At 38.4% G+C, this 18,099-nt stretch overlaps 1 protein-coding gene across 1 annotated transcript in view; it reads right to left on the bottom strand.

The window, feature by feature from the left end:
- RAD23B (RAD23 nucleotide excision repair protein B) overlaps nt 1-18,099 on the bottom strand; it is a 44,796-nt gene that overhangs the window by 25,884 nt on the left and 813 nt on the right. Inside the window, exons 2-3 of the mRNA XM_077769759.1 lie at nt 17,808-18,076; nt 12,654-12,678 (exon numbers count right to left, since the gene is read on the bottom strand). Coding sequence (XP_077625885.1) covers nt 12,654-12,678; nt 17,808-18,076 — 294 coding nt within the window. The remainder of the gene's footprint in view (nt 1-12,653; nt 12,679-17,807; nt 18,077-18,099) is intronic.

Genomic DNA, 18,099 nt, shown 5'->3' with positions numbered 1-18,099 from the left:
GGGGGAGAGAGAGGGGGGGGGAGAGAGAGAGAGAGAGAGAGAGAGAGAGAGAGAGAGAGAATCTTAAGCAGGATCCAGGCTCTGAGCTAGCTGTCAGCACAGAGCCCAACGTGGGGCTCGAACCTACGAACGGGGAGATCATGACCTGAGCCTAAGTCAGATGCTTAACCGACTGAGACACCCAGGCGCCCCTCATTACTTTAAAGGCACAAGAATCAAGTGGGAAAATTCCATTCCTTCTATTTCCCAGAATACTTCTAAAATTTGTCTAAGTTGATAGTTCTGAGCTTTAGGTGAAAGACTGCCTGATAGGGATACACAGTGAGAGTACTACTTTCATTAAAGATACATGAATCAAGGGGGGAAAATTCCATTATCTTCAATTTCCCAGAATACTTCTGAAAATTGTCTAAGTTGATAGTTCTAAGCTTTAGGTGAAAAACCGTCTGATAGAGATATAAAGAGAAGGTTCCTTTGTATAATTAAAAATCAATGGGGCGCCTGGGTGGCTCAGTCGGTTATGCATCCGACTTCGGCTCAGGTCATGATCTCGCGGTTTGTGGGTTTGAGCCCCATGTCGGGCTCTGTGCTGACAGCTAGCTCAGAGCCTGGAGCCTGTCTCGAATTCTGTGTCCTCCTCTCTCTCTGACCCTCCCCTGCTCACGCTGTCTCTCTCTCTCTCTCAGAAATAAATAAAACATTAAAACAAAGATTAAAAAAATGCTCCATCCCTTTAAAAAAAATAAATGAAAATAAAAATCAATGGTGTAGTTTCCAAAACAAAAAAGGACCTCACTCCACTATTTTCTCTTGTTCCAAATTTCGAAGGTTAAATGAACACAAGTAACACCTTTCAGAAATTATTTTAAATTTATGAATGAGACTCAAGCGGGGTCCGCAATGCCAGTGCAGAGCCTGATGCAGGGCTTTAACCCATATATCATGACCAAAAGTCAAATGCTTACCCAACAAAGCCACCCAGATGCCCCACAAGTAACAGCTTTTTAAAAAGGCACTCAGAGAATCAGTACACGCAGGATATAAATTCCATGAGATGGTAAATTCTATGTTACATGTGGTTCAGAATAAAAAAAAAGTACAAGGATTCACCAATCTAACAGTTGTCCCTTGTTCCATAATTTATGTTGACAGTTCTCATTTTACCTATACATTCAGCTAGAACTTCATGACAAGAGTGGTGAAATAAAAGATACTATTCAAATTTCTAAGATAAAGTAACCTTTAAAGACCATTTAATTAAATCCTATACTGCTACAGATGCTAAGGCCTAGAGCAATGATTCTCTAGGTGTGGTCAAGGAACCGTAAGGTTCATGAGACCTTATCAGGTGGTCTGCAAGGTCAAAAGATATTATTTGACTTTTCCACGCTCATTTTCTCACAAGTTTATACTTGAATTTTCCAGAGGCTACAAAACATGAGATTTCAAAAAAGACTGAGTGCAGAAGTGGATGAGAATTTAGCTATCTTTTTCTATTAAGCCAAACATTAAAAAGTTTTGCAAAACAAGGGGTGCATGGGTGGTTAAGCATCCAACTTCTGCTCAGGTCAGAATCTCATGATTCATCAGTTTGAGCCCTGCATCTTGCTCTCTGCTGTCAATGCAGAGCCCACTTCGGATCGTATCCCCTACCCGCCTTGCCTCTTGCGTGTGCGTACTCTTCTCTCTCAAAAGTAAATAAACATTTGAGGTGTGTGGGTGGCTCAGTCAGTTAAGTGTCCGACTTCAGCTCAGGTCATGGTCTCATGGTTCATGGGGTTCAAGCCCCACACTGGGCTCTCTGCTGTCAGCACAGAGCCTGCTTCAGATCCTCTGTTTCCACCTCTCTCTGCCTCTCCGCTGTTTGTGCACACTCTCTCTCAAAATAAATAAACTTAAAATAAACATTAAAAACAAGTTTAGCAAAACAGGTAAGACAATGCCAGTCTTAACGGTTTTTTTTTTTGGAAAATAATTTTTCACATAAAAATATATTAATTATAACCTTTAACGGATTTATTATCTTTAAATGAATATTTAAAAAATTCCTCTGCTTAATTTCTAATAGTTAATACAAGTACATTGATAAATGTAATTTTGGGGTCCTCAATTAATTTTAAGTGTCAACGGTCTTGAAAACAAGGAGATGACTGCTTGAGAACTGCTACTTTATATGCTAAATGACTTCCCCAAAGTCAGATGAGCGATGGCCTAGAGCTCAGTTAGGGCATTCTGTGGTGAATGATAAATTTTCTTCCATACTTCTTTGTTCAGAGAAGGAGAGAGAGATGCAATATTTGCAACTGTGGTTGCTTGGTAAAAAAAAAAAAAAAAATTACAAAAGAATTACAGACCACATGTGGTACTATGAGTGATTCCAGTTCTCAGAACAGTACATAGTAGTGAAGCACACAGCAGATGCTCAATTAACACTTGCTGAATGAGTAAATTAACGTAGCATAGATAGATGTGAAGAGAAAGGCAAAATAAAGAAATATATGAAGCAAAAAATAAGAGAAATAAAATAAATAAGCAGGAATTTCATTTCTGATGACCAGGAATGTGTAGCCAATTTAGACTTAATTGATATGTACACAGTTTCTAACCAACAGAAATTATATTTTTATTTCCTGTACCCATCGAATACATACTTTAAAAGTTTAGGCCATAAAGACTATTCCACTATATTTTCATAAGCCCACACAAGTAACGAACCTACCCTCTAGCTTTGTATGTCAAAAGAAGGAGAAAGGGACAAAACCCAAAAACCCTTCTAAGTTTAAAAAATGAAAGCAGAATAACAAGAACACCTCCAATCATTTTTCTCCAAAGAAACCAAAAATGGTGATTCAAAAATACTAAATACCTAATAATGAGAACTCTACAGACATCAATACCTGTATGATTTGACTAAAAAAAAGTAATCACAGACTAACATTAAAAGTGTTAATTACTAAACAAAGAAAAATTAACAAACTAAGCATTCAATTCAGACAGAAATAAGACAAATACCAAAAGGAAAAATGCAAATAAATTAAGAGGAGAGTAATGGTGAAAATACTTCTTGTGTCAAGAGAAATATGGGACAAATAACAGGGCAACAATTCTTAAGTACAGTCAATAAAAGGTTCAACTTTGTTAGTAACCAAACTCACAAATTTTAGTGTCAGACATCTTTAGTCCAAAACATCATCATACTGGAATAGATAGTGTTGAACAATTCTTGGTGTTAAGTGTGAAGACACAACACTCAGAATGGGAGTACCAAATGATAAAATACTGGAGGGCAATATGACAAAGTGCAACGTTTTTGGGGTTGGTGGCCAATCTCGCAATACCACTTCAAGATATGTGTATATTATATATGTATATACACACACACACGAACTAGATTTTAGTTCCAGATGTACCGACCTGTCCAAAATTCTGGCACTGTTCCTTAACCTCAGCACAATCTTTACTTTCAATCTACTTAAGTCATCTAACCCACAGGACACAGGCTGAATCCTGTTATCCCCAAACTGCTCCATCTTTGAAACTGTAAACCTATCCTTACCAGCTCTCAGTAACTAACTCTTTACTACACCTGATCTTGTATTTCATTAAGATTTTGGTCCCCAGAGTACCTACTTTTCACTCTGATCTTTATTGCCAGTTCTATTCAGCAAAGACAACATTTCCACTGCTTCTACCACTTTCTTCCTATTATTAGACTTTGTCTTTCTGCTGCTTCTACCGGGCAAAATCCCATATTTGGACTAACACAACTGAATTTATTTCTATCTGTACTCAACAGAAAATTCACTCTCACCACTCTGTGCTGTCTCCTACCTCACTTAGCTAACAAATCTTAACTATCCAAACGCTGCCTATCCATTTACATCCAGTTTTCTAAATGCTGGAGAAAATAAAAGATACTCTAACTCCTCAGTTCTTTTGGTTCTCCTCCATTCTCCAAGAGGATATTTCAAACCTGCACTATTCTCTAAATTTGATTCCCAAAACTTCTTCCCTTCCCACAGATGACCATCTTCTACTTCATTCAAACCATAGTAAGAGCGCCTAGGTGGCTCAGTTAAACTCCTGACTCTTGACTTTGTATTAGGTCATGATCTCACGGTTTGTGAGACCAAGACCCACTTTGGGTTCCATGCTGGAGTATGCTGGGGATTCTCTCTCTGCCGCTCCTCCCAAAATCAAAAACAAAAACAAAAGGAGCAGATATCAAAAGAACCCATCCTTACTTTCTGCCACCAATGGGACAAACCTTTTTTTGCATCCAGATCTACCTAATTTCCTTCCTTCCAATTAAAGAGGCATCTGCTTTCTTTAAAAAAAAAAAAAAATAAATAAAAAATAAATTTTTTTTTTAGCATTTATTCAGTTATTTTTGAGAGACAGAAAATGAGTGGTGAGGGACAGAGAGAGAGGGAGACACAGAATCTGAAACAGGCTCTGAGCCGTCAGCACACAGCCTGATGTGGGGCTCGAACCCACAAACCGTGAGATCATGACCTGAGCTGAAGTCGGATGCTTAACCGACTGAGCCACCCAGGCGCTCCCAAAGCTAGTTCATTTCCATTCATACTTAAACAGACCCAATCTTCTATCATCTTAAAAACAAAACAAAAACTTCACAACCCTCCAGATTTCTTGCTAGCTATAAGCTATATTCTCCACCCCTTAGTCTCAGGCACTTTTCAAAAAATTAACTACATACATTGTAGTACTTACTTGTAAACCCACACCCATTACTCAAGAGTGTAAGGTAGTGGGTGACAGAAGCATGGACTTTACTCTCATTCTGCTACTTGTTTCCTCCCTATTCTCATGATTCCATTATGACTGCTCTTACCAATACCACTAAATTCAGCAAAATCATAACTAGATACTTCTTAGTCCTTCACTACATTACTTGACCTATCATATTAAACAGTACTGACCTGTCTCTCCTTTTCACACTGTCTTCCCTTTGGCTTCCATAAGGCCGTACTCCTCAGGATTTCCTATCTCTCTGTTCACTCCTCCTCCTGAGCCAGCCCTTTAAGTGCTACTCAGTATTATGCCCCCAAGGCTGCCTTTTCTCCTCCATAAACTTCCCAGAAAATACACCTCACCTAGTTTTAATAACCATCTAGGTATCACTGCTATCTCTTAGCTCAGCCCTCTCCTTATCTTTAGTGATGCATGCCCAACTCTCTACTGGACACTTTTACTAGATACCCCAGTATACACATTTCAGCCATAATGTATTTGTTGAAAGATGGCTTCTAGACCAGTTTGTCTAAATCTTCCCCAACCCAATCAAATGGAACACACTTTAAAACAGCTTATAACATGGATGGAAAAATAGTTGGGGAGAGGGAGGGAGGCAAACCACGAGAGACTCTTGAATGCTGAGAACAAACTTAGGGCTGATGGGGATAGGGGAAGGGGGATGATGGGCATGGAGGGGGGCACTTGTTGGGATGAGCACTGGGTGTTATATGGAAACCAACTTGACAATAAACTATTTAAGAAATAAATAAATACACATCTTCTACCCATAAAAAAAATAGCTTATAAAGAAAGACGTTCTTTATAAAGTGCTAAAAAAAAGTAGCACCTCTCTACATGGTTTCTCTTGGGAAGGTTATGGCAAGCAACAGATCGCAGCTTTTGACTCCTCTGTCAAGAGCCCCACGCCAGTGCTCCTGTTTCAGTAAACAGTAACAAGATAGATCTATAATTGAGCGCTAGAGTCCCAATAAATAACCAAAGCTACCCTCTCTAAGTTAAAAATAAACAAGAAGCAGGGACTAAACTTTCATTTTGCTGCTTATTTCCCCCTAGAGAAAGAATGGAAGTTTATCATCAACTCAACTACTGACAAAAAGCATGGTTGACAATCAAGAAATTAAACGTTTTTCCTAGCCACATATTTCTTTCTCGTGAAATTGTGTGCATTTTGAAGGAAAAACATACTCTGTATGTAACATTAAACATGGTTGACATGGTTTCCCCCCTCCAAAGGGAGAAAATCGCAATAATAGTAATATTAAAAAGTGCCTACATAAAACTTGATCAATTATCTTGTTTTATCCCATCCCCATGAGATACTTGTCTCTTCTTCCACCTTCCTCACATTAAATCATTCATCCAGTGGTTCCAACTTACCATCTAATTTCTTTCCAATGTGAACATTACATTGCATCCCATGATACTGCCTTAGTTCAGGCCAACAACTATTAAAAGTAGTTATTTTCATTCAACAAACTTAAGTGTATGTTTCAAATATAATGTTTTATAAACTATATCCCTGTGGTAGTAAATGCTGTTTTGCACGTCATTCTTTTTTTCCTTTTCTTTTGCATGTCGTTCTTCTTATACAGCACTTTTGTACAAGATTTCTAGGACGACAGTTTGTTGATTAGGTTAGCAACTGAATATTCATGATAATCCAGCTTCCTCAATGTTACCATATATTTTCCTTATTACTGTTATAATTATACACATAGTAAGAATATTTATGCAAGCTTTAATGGGTAGCCTTGAAATACAGAGGCTGAATGAATAACAGCTCATGGATGCTATGTACTTAGCACATGCCAGGCAGTATATAAAGAGCTTCACAATATTTAACTCATTTAATCTGTGCTACATCTCCTATTTGAATCCTGGTTAGTGCTACTGTGGAAGTTGATATTTGTGAACAAATACCACTGATATCTGTGAGCATTAATACAGGCAAATTTGAGTTCCTTTGATCCAAGAGCAGTTCTATTATCTAGAAATCAATGTTAAAGAGATGTTTACACAAATACTTCAAAGATATATGAACAAATTATGTGTTCTACACTACTGTTCATAACACTGAAAACAAGCATAAACATTCATCAGTGGTGGAATATATTACTGCACATGCATTCATTTGAATACAATGCAATACAAGAACAATACTATATATGCAAGGTATTCACTGAATGCATGCACATATGAATAATTTAGAATTATCTTTAAAGGGCAAAACCTAGTTGCTAAGTAACTGATTTTTAAAAACATAGTGAAATATGTTTATATATTACACAGACTAAGAAGAAATGTCTAGCAGCAAGCAGTCTTTAGTGGTTATTTGGACCGGGGGCATAAAGCCTTCCACTTTTTTATATACTTTATAACTATAACAAGCCTAGATTATGTTAGTAATTTAAGGGAAAATTTTAAACATTTAAAAGCAAAAAAACCCAATCTCATCGCGTCCCCTTTCCAACCACTGTTCACAAATATCACACAAGAATATACTGCAATTTTGAGAGGAGTCTGCACTAAAAAAGAAAATTCTATGGCACAAAAACAGACACACAGACCAATGGAATAGAATGGAGAACTCAGAATTGGACCCACAAATGTATGGCCAGCTAATGTTTGACAAAGCGAGGAAGAGCATACAATGGAAAAAAGCCTCTTTAACAGATGGTGCTGGGAGAACTGGACAGCAACAGGCAGAAGAATGAAATTAGATAATTTTCTCACACCATACACAAAAATAAACTCAAAATGGATAAAGGACCTGAATGTGAGACAGGAAACCATCAAAACCCTAGAGGAGAAAGCAGGAAACAACCTCCTTGACCTCAACCGCAGCAATTTCTTACTTGACACATCCTCAAAGGCAAGGGAATCAAGAGCAAAAATGAACTACTGGGACCTCATCAAGATTAAAAGCTTCTGCACAGCAAACGAAACAATCCATAAAACTAATAGGCAACTGACAGAATGGGAAAAAATAGTTGCAAATGACATATCAGATAAAGGGATTGTATCCAAAAATCTGTAAGGAACTCATCAAACTCCACACTCGAAAAACAAATAATCCAGTGAAGAAATGGGCAGAAGACATGAACAGACACTTCTCCAAAGAGGACATCCAGATGGCCAAGAGACACATGAAACGATGCTCAGCATCCCTCATCATCAGGGAAATACAAATCAAAACCACACTGAGATACCACCTCACGCCAGTCAGAGTGGCTAAAATGAACAAATCAGGAGACTCTAGATGCTGGCGAGGATGTGAAGAAATGGGCACCCTCCTACACTGTTGGTGGGAATGTAAGCTGGTGCAACCCCTCTGGAAAAGTGTGGAGGTTCCTCAAAAAATTAATAGAACTCCCCTGTGACCCAGCAGCAGCACTGATGCATAGGGGCACATGTACCCCAATGTTCATAGCAGCACTCTCAACAATAGCCAAAACATGGAAAGAACCTAAGTGTCCATCAACGGATGAATGGATCAAGAAGATGTGGTATATTTATACAATGGAATACTACATGGCAATGAGAAAGAATGAAATCTGGCCATCTGTAGCAACATGGATGGAACTAGAGGGTATTGTGCTGAGCGAAATAAGTCAGGCAGAGAAGGACAAATACCATGTTTGCACATATAGGTGGATTAGGAGGAAGTTAGCGGAGGATGATGTGGGAGAAGAAGGGGAAAAATAGTGGGGGAGAGGGAGAGAGGCAAACCACGAGAGACTCTTCAATGCTGATAACAAACTGAGGGCTGATGAGGGTGGGGGAGAGGGGAAGGGGGGTGATGGGCATGGAGGAGGGCACTTGTTGGGATGAGCACTGGGTGTTATATAGATACCAACTTGACAATAAACTATTTAAGAAAAAAAAATTAAGAAAAAAAAAAAAGAAAACTATAGAGCACCTAGCTGGCTCAGTTGGTAGAACATGCAACTTGTGATGTTGGTGTCTTAAGTTTGAACCCCATACTGGGTGTAGAGATTACTTTAAAAAAAAATTAAAAAGTGAGGCAGTAGTATAATACTTAATTTTTGAAAAATAAGAGCAACCAAAATTTGGCAATTAACATTAGCGAAAGGAAAGAGTCCCAAAGCTAAAAAGTAAGTCTTTTGTTTCCAAAAGATTTCATAGATTCATACTGTGGGCAATGTTTTTTCGTTTTATTTTTCCTTTTGATTCCTTAAGTGGTATCCTTCCATTTGAGAAACGGGCTTAGGCACCAAGGAATATTTCCTGGATTCCTCCCCCAAAGAAGGTTTCTGCTAATTCTAAAGATAGATTTGACTGTTAAGTCAGTTGACGTTAGTGCAATAGGATATATCTTCCCATTGGACCCGAGGAATAAAAGAATGTAGCAAAAGAGATTTTTTTTTAATTACTGAGGGTACAGTATTAATAGTGTATGAGCTGAAAGTATATAAAGGCGATCAATTCTCAAATTAGGGTTATGATCCAAAAAGCTATGGTTTTTGAAGTTCAGAATCTATTCCTCCCATACAAACTATGATATTTAAGCTACCCCAACCATTCACACCAACTTAATCTATTCTAAAATATATTCCTGGGGCGCCTGGGTGGCTCAGTCGGTTAAGCGTCCAACTTCAACTCAGGGCATGATCTCACAGTTCATGGGTTCGAGCCCCATATCAGGCTCTGTGCTGACAGCTCAGAGCCTGGAGCAGTTTCAGATTCTGTGTCTCCCTGTCTCTCTGCCCCTCCCCCACTTATGCTCTGTCTCTGTCTCAAAAATAAAAATGACTACAAAAAAATATATATTCCTAACAATATGATTTCAACAAGATTACAACTGACATATACTTTGAAAACTGATTAAGTAGAAAAATAGAAACTCTCAAGATACCTGTAAACTTTTAAAGGCAGAGAATGGGTCTAACGCACTACAAAAAAGTCACCTACCTAACTTACCCAAAAGTGTGAGGGCTAGGAGGGAGGGAGTGACAAATAATTTTTATCTACCTAAGTATTTAGGATCTGTCGATATGTATTAGTCATTTATAGCCAGTCTACCTTCTCTCTTAGAAAAGGGCTACGTAATGTATAAAAGGTTTATTAAGTTCATTCAGTGTAAAATTAGCTCTTAGAGATACTACATAAAGAATTTTTCTAAATTTATAGAAAACAGATGGCGTGGTGTCCTTCAGTAGGATTCACTGTGCTATGGCAGGCTCAAATTTAGCACATTTCTTTCCAAAAGCAACAGAAATTTTATACATTACCTATCACATCATGTCATAATTTCCAAACTAACGAAAGCAGAACACTGCTCTTAAAAACTGTTCAAAACTGCTCATCACATCAAGCTGACACAATCAGAGGATACCACATCTACACAAACTTTTTGTAAAAAAGATAATAAAAACAGTGGTCAAAATAATGGAAAACTGATGAAAGCACAATTTGTTGAAAAAACCCTGCATGGTTTATTTCTAATTTCACTAAAAAATTTCAGATTCATGATCTCTTTTGATTTTCACATCAACTCTACAAGAAAGGCAGGCAAGTTATTATTACTTCTATTTTACTAATGAGAGAAGAGATTTAAGTGCTCAAGGACACAGGATAACTATAAATTGGGGGGGAAAACTCCTAGGCTAGCAGTGCTGTGATGTATTTGAAAGAGAGCAAAATGTAAAACCAAGTAAACAGACTCAAGAGCTATCCTTACATTTTGCTATAAAGAGCAGCAGGGAAATAAGGCAGTAGCCAAAGAGGGATGTGGAGATAAGGGATGGTTTTATTAAGATTGGGAAAATGTTTGAACATTCTAGAATGGAAAAATCAATGAGGCAGAAGAGAAAAGTTGAGTTGATGGAGTGGGCCCTTCACAGACGAGTAAGTAGAGCAACCAAACTGCTGTGGAAAAGTAGAGGACTGGCCTTAGCACCCTTCAATATAGACAGCTACCCCACAACAAAAGACTAGAGGAAGTAGGTAGCTCTGGTAGGATTCTGCAAAGTTCTTCTGTTCCAATTGTTTCCATATTCTCAATAAAATTTAAAATCTAGGGCCATCAGCTGAAAATAAGGAAATTAATGAAATCTGCCTGTGACAGCAGAAGAGTGAATGGGCAGACTAGCAGAGGGTACTACCAGGCAGTAAAAGGGCCCAAAGAAGGTTAATGTTCATGAATTTTAAGTGAGACAAATCAATATGGCTATATGTCTTCTAGCAACACAGGTGCAAGCACAAATAGAACTGAATTTAATCACTTCTGGGGTTTTCCAAGCAGAAACAATGAAGTGAGACTGGGACCATGTTGCCAGGCACCGTCATAGCTCTAAGCACTCTGTGTATGATCTCAAACTCATGAAACCTTCCAAACAACCATATGAGGTTAGTGTTTCCAGTGGCAGTACCCTCATTTTAAGATGAGGAAACAGGCACATAATTGGGTAACTTGCCCAAGGTCACAGAGCAAGTGTTACTGCCAGGATTGAGACGCAGGCAGTCTGGCTCAAGAGACATGCTATGCTGACCCTTGCAAGAGTGATTATAATCACTGCCCTATTTTAGCTGGGCAAGAGTGGAAGCAATAACATGAAGGGAAGGCCAGTAAAGAGAAGTATGGATCAAATGAATTATAGGTCTCATTAGAACTGGAATCAGAGGAAAGGTAGAGCAGGATACTAAAAACAGATTACTGGGGATGGGGAATAGCTTGTTATTGGTAATAAGATCTAATTACTAGTCATGGGACTGAATAATTGAGGTAGTAGAAGGAAAGATCACCGGATGAGATTAAGGAATATAAGACTTGGGTATAGGCAAGATACATAGATGCTGAAACTACCAGAGTCATTGACTGTGCAATGGCAGCAAGTTCCTAATCACATTGGCCTTCATTTCTTCTTTTTCAAACATAGACTATTACATATTTTCCACAATTCTGGCATGGATTTTTAAAATGTCTACCATATGCTGTGAACTCGGAACTGTGATGATTTTCACATGTTTTTAACACACAGCTAAAAGCAGCTACATAAGTAAAAATGACAATGTCAAAATAACAACGTATGTCCACAGCTACTATCTACATTTCCTTATCTCCCATTCATTCCTCAATCTACTCGAACATAATTTTTGGCTCTAATACTGCATGGAAATTACTTGTCAGGGTCATTAATGAACTTCAAGCTGCCAAAACCAAAGAGCATGTCTCTTGAATTCTCAAGCATCAGACACATTTGATCCTTTCCTCCTCGTTAAAACATTTTTTCTTGAATTCTTCCTACCTCTAAGATTGCTCCTTGACTGACTCTTCACTATTCAATCTCCACGTGAAATCTCCAATTCTAAACCCAGACTTCAACCCCAGGACCCATCCTATTACCTAGCAACATTCTCACCATGGTTCTTCAATTCTAGAAGCATACAATTAATTGCATATCCTGGATAATTCAGGGTTCATTTTTCACAAGGAACAGCCATTGAAAAAGACTGCTAGATAATCTCATCCAGTCCTGTGGACTGCAGTCAACCACATATGCTGCCTATTGTCAGTTCTCTATCTCCAACCAAAACTTCTCTCTGGGATAGAGATTCATTACAAATCTTGCCATCTCTACTTGAAATCTCTACTTGAAGATTGTTGTTTTTTAATGTTTAAATGTTTACTTGAGAGAGTGAGAGTGTGTGCTCATGCAACTTGCAGGAGGGGCGGGGGGGAGGGAGAGGGAGAGGGGGGGAGAGAGAGAGAGAGAGAGAGAGAGAGAGATCATGACCTAGACAGAAATCAAAAGTTGGATGCTTAACCTACTGAGCCACCCAGGCACCCCTCTGCTTTAACGTTTAATAAGCATCTTAAATTTAAATCATAAGTTCCCACCACAACCCCAAACCTGTTCCTCTCCCAGCCCTCCACATCTTAGAAAAGAACACAAGTATTCACATAATTTATACAACCCAAATCTAAGTTTCATCTTCAATTTCTCAATTTCCCCCACTCCAACCCATCAAAAATTCTCTCATCTTCACTCTCTCAAACCTATCTCAAATCCATACATTTTTCATCATTTCTTAAATAGGTCAAAACCCTGTTTAAGACTACTGTACAAGCCTACCTGGTCTTGCTGCTTTCACTCTCGCTCATCCTACTATCCACTTTCCATACAGTCAAAGTAACCTTGGGGTGCCTGGGTGGCTCAGTCGGTTAAGTGTCCGACTTTGGCTCAGGTCATGATCTCATGGTTTGTGGGTTTGAACCCCATGTCTGGCTCTGTGCTGACAGCCAGCTCAGAGCCTGGATCCTGTTTCGGATTCTGTGTCTCCCTCTCTCTCTGACCCTCCCTTGCTCACGCTGTCTGTCTCTCTCTTTCTCAGAAATAAATAAAAACATTTAAAAAAAAATTTTTTAAGTAACCTTTAAAATCATAAAAAGAATAATTTTTCTCACCTGCCTAAAATCCCCTAAAGACTCCTTCCTATTTTACCTTAAAACCCCCCACCTTATGACAAAGTCCTACAGGCTTTGGTCCCTTGTCTAACTCAGATCTATTACCTGCTTTCTCCTTCACCTACCAGATCAGCAATACAGACCTTTTTTTGATTCCCAAAACATACTCTTAAAAGGTCTTTCCCCACAGAAAACACTCTTCTCCATTGGAGTAATTATTATTATTCAGATCTCAGTTTAAATGTCACTGTATTTAAAAAGGCTTTCTGTGACTAGTCAATTTAAAAGTAGCCACCCAGTCATGTACTATCAAATTACCTCATCCTATTTCAATTCTCTATATAGCTCTTAACATTATCTGGTTATTAAAATGTTTTTTCACGGACTCATTCCATTATAATATATGTACTATAACAGTAGGACAGGATATTTATTAAGTGCTCAACAAATACTAAATAAATCAACATGCAAACACTGGGGGATCACTAACTTGATAGTTCACTAAAAGAAATGTATTCAACTCATTCAAAAGATGTTTATCAAATGCCTACTATGTGCTAGGTATAGGAAGAGCAAAATTCTGACAGCAGATTTCCCAGGTACTTCCTGTATTGTGATTTACCAATATGCCAACAAACCTTAATTTCATCTCTATGATATAGTATTTTAATATATTCTTCTTGTTCTAACAATCTAGGAAACTTCTATAATAAAGTACTATCTCCAGCACAACTATATTAAAATATACTAAGCTGCAATAAGAATAAGTTGCTAATAAATGATGTCTAACAAACACCATATACAGTACAAGTACAAAACAGTATTTTACAGCATAATCACCAACATTATACAAATAAACCACAAAGCAAGGTAAATCTTTGTAGATTATGGTACAGTATGCTGTGTGCAGTCTATTGTGATAAAAACTGTTTTATCTTTACAGTTCTCTTATCCAAAACTTCCAACGTATATACACAGCTTTGATGTATTAATATAATCACATTTCAGCTCGTTCATTTAAAGTCTCATCTCAAACTTAGTATTTCTTTTTCCAGTTACTGAAAGCACACAATGGTGACAAGGGTTAGCATACTGAAGGATTAAATCTATGTATCACATATTCTTTCTTGTCATCATTTTATGGGATACAATAAAATCTGCAATGTATTATAATCATTTCAATTTTTGTTCTTTAATCTACCTGTTCTTAATGGGTTAAAGTAACAGCAAAAGAGAAAACTAAGTGACTTTGGATCTGAGCTTAAAAAAAACAAAACAAACAACAACTGTACTCCATTTCCCTCTAAATGTCTATCACATGACGGACTTAAAAAAAATTGTTTTTAACATTTATTTATTTTTGACAGAGTCCAAGTGGGGAAGGGGTAGAGAGGGAGAGGATGCAAAGCAGGCTCCACGCCGACAAGAGTCCAACATGGTAATGGAACCCACAAACCATGAGCTCATGACTTGAGCCAAAGTCGGATGCTTAACCAACTGAGCCACCCAGGCACCCCACCAACTTTCAAAATTTTAAAGAACTTTATACAAATAGCAGTCTGTTAGGCATCTCAGAATACTTTATTATGCAAACTACTTAAATTTCCTTTTTTTTTTTTTACAATAAATCATCTCTAAAATAAAACTTCACATAAGAATATTCTCTTTTAGTAATGGTCTTCCCATCTTTCCATTTTGTTTCTATATTGCTTGAATATTTTATAAGATGCATTACTATCATAATAATAAAAAGATTGTTTTGCACTGGTTAACACTAAAGGCAGTGCATGGTAATGGTCAAATAAATGGCACAAAATGGTTGGTTAAGTGTTAAGAACATTTTGGCTGTTAAAAAAGGGGGAGAGGAGTTTCAGGATTCAAAAACTAAAGCAAACAATTTAAAAATAAATTCTGTTCCTTTTTCTACTTTGTACATCTACTCTATAGCTGTTGAGCCACCAGGTCAATAAGGCTCCCAGAAGACCCAGAACCTGTCCACATGTGCCTATATTCCTCCAATGCTGCCACTCAAAGATTACACTAAACATATAGCTGTTCAACAAATGAATCACTCTCATGATTCCCCTATCCCAGTCCTTTCTTTATTTTTGCTCTTGCACATCTCAAGCTCACAGAGTTTTTATGCCGGCCACCTCAAGTTACTTAATTTTCTTAGTTCCTTCTAGGTAAAAATCAAGTAAGGACAAACCTTTGAATAGCCAAAATAGAAGAAACTGTTCATTTTATGTGGATCTCATTACAGGTCTCACTAAAATCCTGTTTTCTCCACTTTATTAAAAAACCTATTTCTGATATCCTCCGTTACCTAGTTTTCACCACAAATTAGAAACAGGACATTTAGAGTCTCTCTATATTAATAGAACGTTCATTGTTCCTTTCCTTACAGTAATTCTACTCAAATACTGTACCAAAAATAGATATTAGGGGCGTCAGGGTGGCTCAATTGGTTAGGCTGCTGACTTTGGCCCAGGTCATGATCTCGCAGTTTGCTCAAGCCCCACACCAGACTCTGTGCTGACAGCTCAGAGCCTGGAGTCTGCTTTGGATTCTCTCTCTCTCTCTCTCTCTCTCTCTGCCCTTCCCCTGCTCATTCTCTCTCTTCCTCAAAAATAAACATTAAAAAAATTAAAAATATATAGATAGAGAAAAATCACTCTTCACATTTTTGAAATTTAAATCCATTAAAATGAAATCCTACGAGGGGTGGCTGGCTGGCTCAAGTGAAGCACAGGACTCTTCATCTTGGGGGGTCATAAATTCAAGCTTCACACTGGATGTAAAGATTACTTGAAAATAAAATCTTAAAAAAAGAAAAGAAAAAAATCCTACAAGTCATCTTAATGTAAATGCTCCATAGCAATGATTACATGTTTTCATTTCTTGCTCCAAACAATTCTAGTTTTGGAACAAAATTATACTTAGAAAAATAGCAAGAAATAGCTGAAAAGGCCAATCTCCTTAATAATGAGCTTTCCGAAAATACACCTTTAGAAGTATATTTATAATTAATGTGACGTAAGACATTCCCTTGTAAATAAACTGGTAAACATGTACAAAAACAATATTGGCTCTAAAATAATACATAAAATGCTTAAACAGCTCTACAAATTGTATAGAACATCCAGTAGAGCTGTAGAAAGTCAATGCATAACTTCAATAACTCAACAGATATTTACAAAAACCTCCTTTCGGTTTCAATAATTCTGGAATTAATTCTAAACATTATAAGCTGGTAAAGTTCCTGTGGCACCAGTATTACTGCAAAGAAACCAAGTCAAAGAGACATTTTATGAAGTTTTGTCTGAAAACGTTAAACAAATGGCTGCACTTTAACTTTCATCCTTTATTAGTACACACTAAGCAATAAAGAAAACGTCAAGAAAAATTTGACTTCTATTAGTAATATCAGTTCACAGGGTGTTGTCAATTACTCTGAGGACACTGAAAAGTTTCTCACCTATAACTGCCATCTCCTGTACCTTAAAGAATTTATCACAAAACATACGTCTACATATTCTTGAAATATTATTTTGTGCCACAATTCCACAAAGATTGTAAACTATGTTTCTTAAATAATTGAAGATGCAGGAAACTTCAGGTTAAATGAGACAGGTAAAACATAACATTACATCCTCACCCAAAGACAGCCATTGCTAATGACGGATTTCATTTACTAACCACCAATTAAATACCACTATATCCTCACATTTCTGAAAGGCAGGTCAATAGCAAATAAGTTACAGAGGCACAAATGGAACTTGTCTAACACCAAGATCCCTGATCTCCACCAAAAATAGAATCAACTATTTGTTTAAATACAGATTGTTAGAAAGTAGTTGGTTTAAGCCTAACATGACAATCTTAATGGTGTGTACAGAACCACAATTCCAAAACAAAAGCAATAGATTTACACCGGTGGAGTTTTTAGATTCTTGGCATAAAGTTGTACTGACTTCTTGCAGTCACAAATACATGAGAGGGCATGAGAATGTACCACGTGGACTTTCAAAGTGTTCGGGGGTTTGCTTGACTACAGAAGAGATTCAAAGTTTTTATTTTATTTTTTTTCTTCCCTGAAATGCTACTATTTGGGGGCCGGGGAAGGATGCCGGGTTTCCAATAACTACATGACAAGACTTCTAACACAGAGGAGTCATTAACCTGGAGTTGAGTTTGAGCCTAGATTCGAAGGGCTCTAAAGCAAAAAAAATCTTCTCCACCTAACAGGCCTGGGAAGTGCGAATTACGTATGGGTGTGGGCTTGGTGGCGGGAGAACTGCGGCTAAACGATTCACGATAGTATATGCAAATAAAAGGGTTACCAGTTCTGGAGAAGAGGCAAATAATTCATCTTTACCACCACTCACCTTTCACTCTGCGGCTGACGGAACCTGATTATCTTTTTTTAAAAGCTCATTATCTTCAGTTACCACCTCCTAGACCTTAGCGCCTAACCCAAGTCCGCGCAGGGGTAGTGGCGACGCCTACAACTTCCTCCCGCACCTAAGCACCCAGAGAGCCCGACTCCATCAAGGAGGAGGCCTTGACCTCCCCTCCCCTCCCCCTCTGGCCCCACTACCGAGAGCTCCCAGGCCTCCAGTGCCCGGCGGCCGTGTGCTCCACGCCATCTGCCACCAGGGCTTCGGCGTCCGGCCACTGCTTCCCCTTACCCCTGCCACAAAGCCTGTGACCAACTCCGAAGACTCGCGTGGACCGCACGCCGCCGGGCCCGAGACCCCGGGCCCTGCCCGTGCCCGAAGCCCTCAGGCCTTCAGCAGCGCCCAGAGCTCGAGCCCCACGCTCGCCGCGCACTCCCCGATCCGGCGCGCCGCCCGGCCCTATTCGGAGCTGAGGCCCGGGCCCAGCGCACG

This window comes from Crocuta crocuta, unplaced genomic scaffold, assembly GCF_008692635.1.
Source record: "Crocuta crocuta isolate KB4526 unplaced genomic scaffold, BGI_CrCroc_1.0 scaffold95, whole genome shotgun sequence".
Taxonomy (NCBI): domain Eukaryota; kingdom Metazoa; phylum Chordata; class Mammalia; order Carnivora; family Hyaenidae; genus Crocuta; species Crocuta crocuta.
The sequence above is the reverse complement of the archived record's forward strand: the minus strand, read 5'-3'. Positions and strand labels throughout refer to the sequence as shown.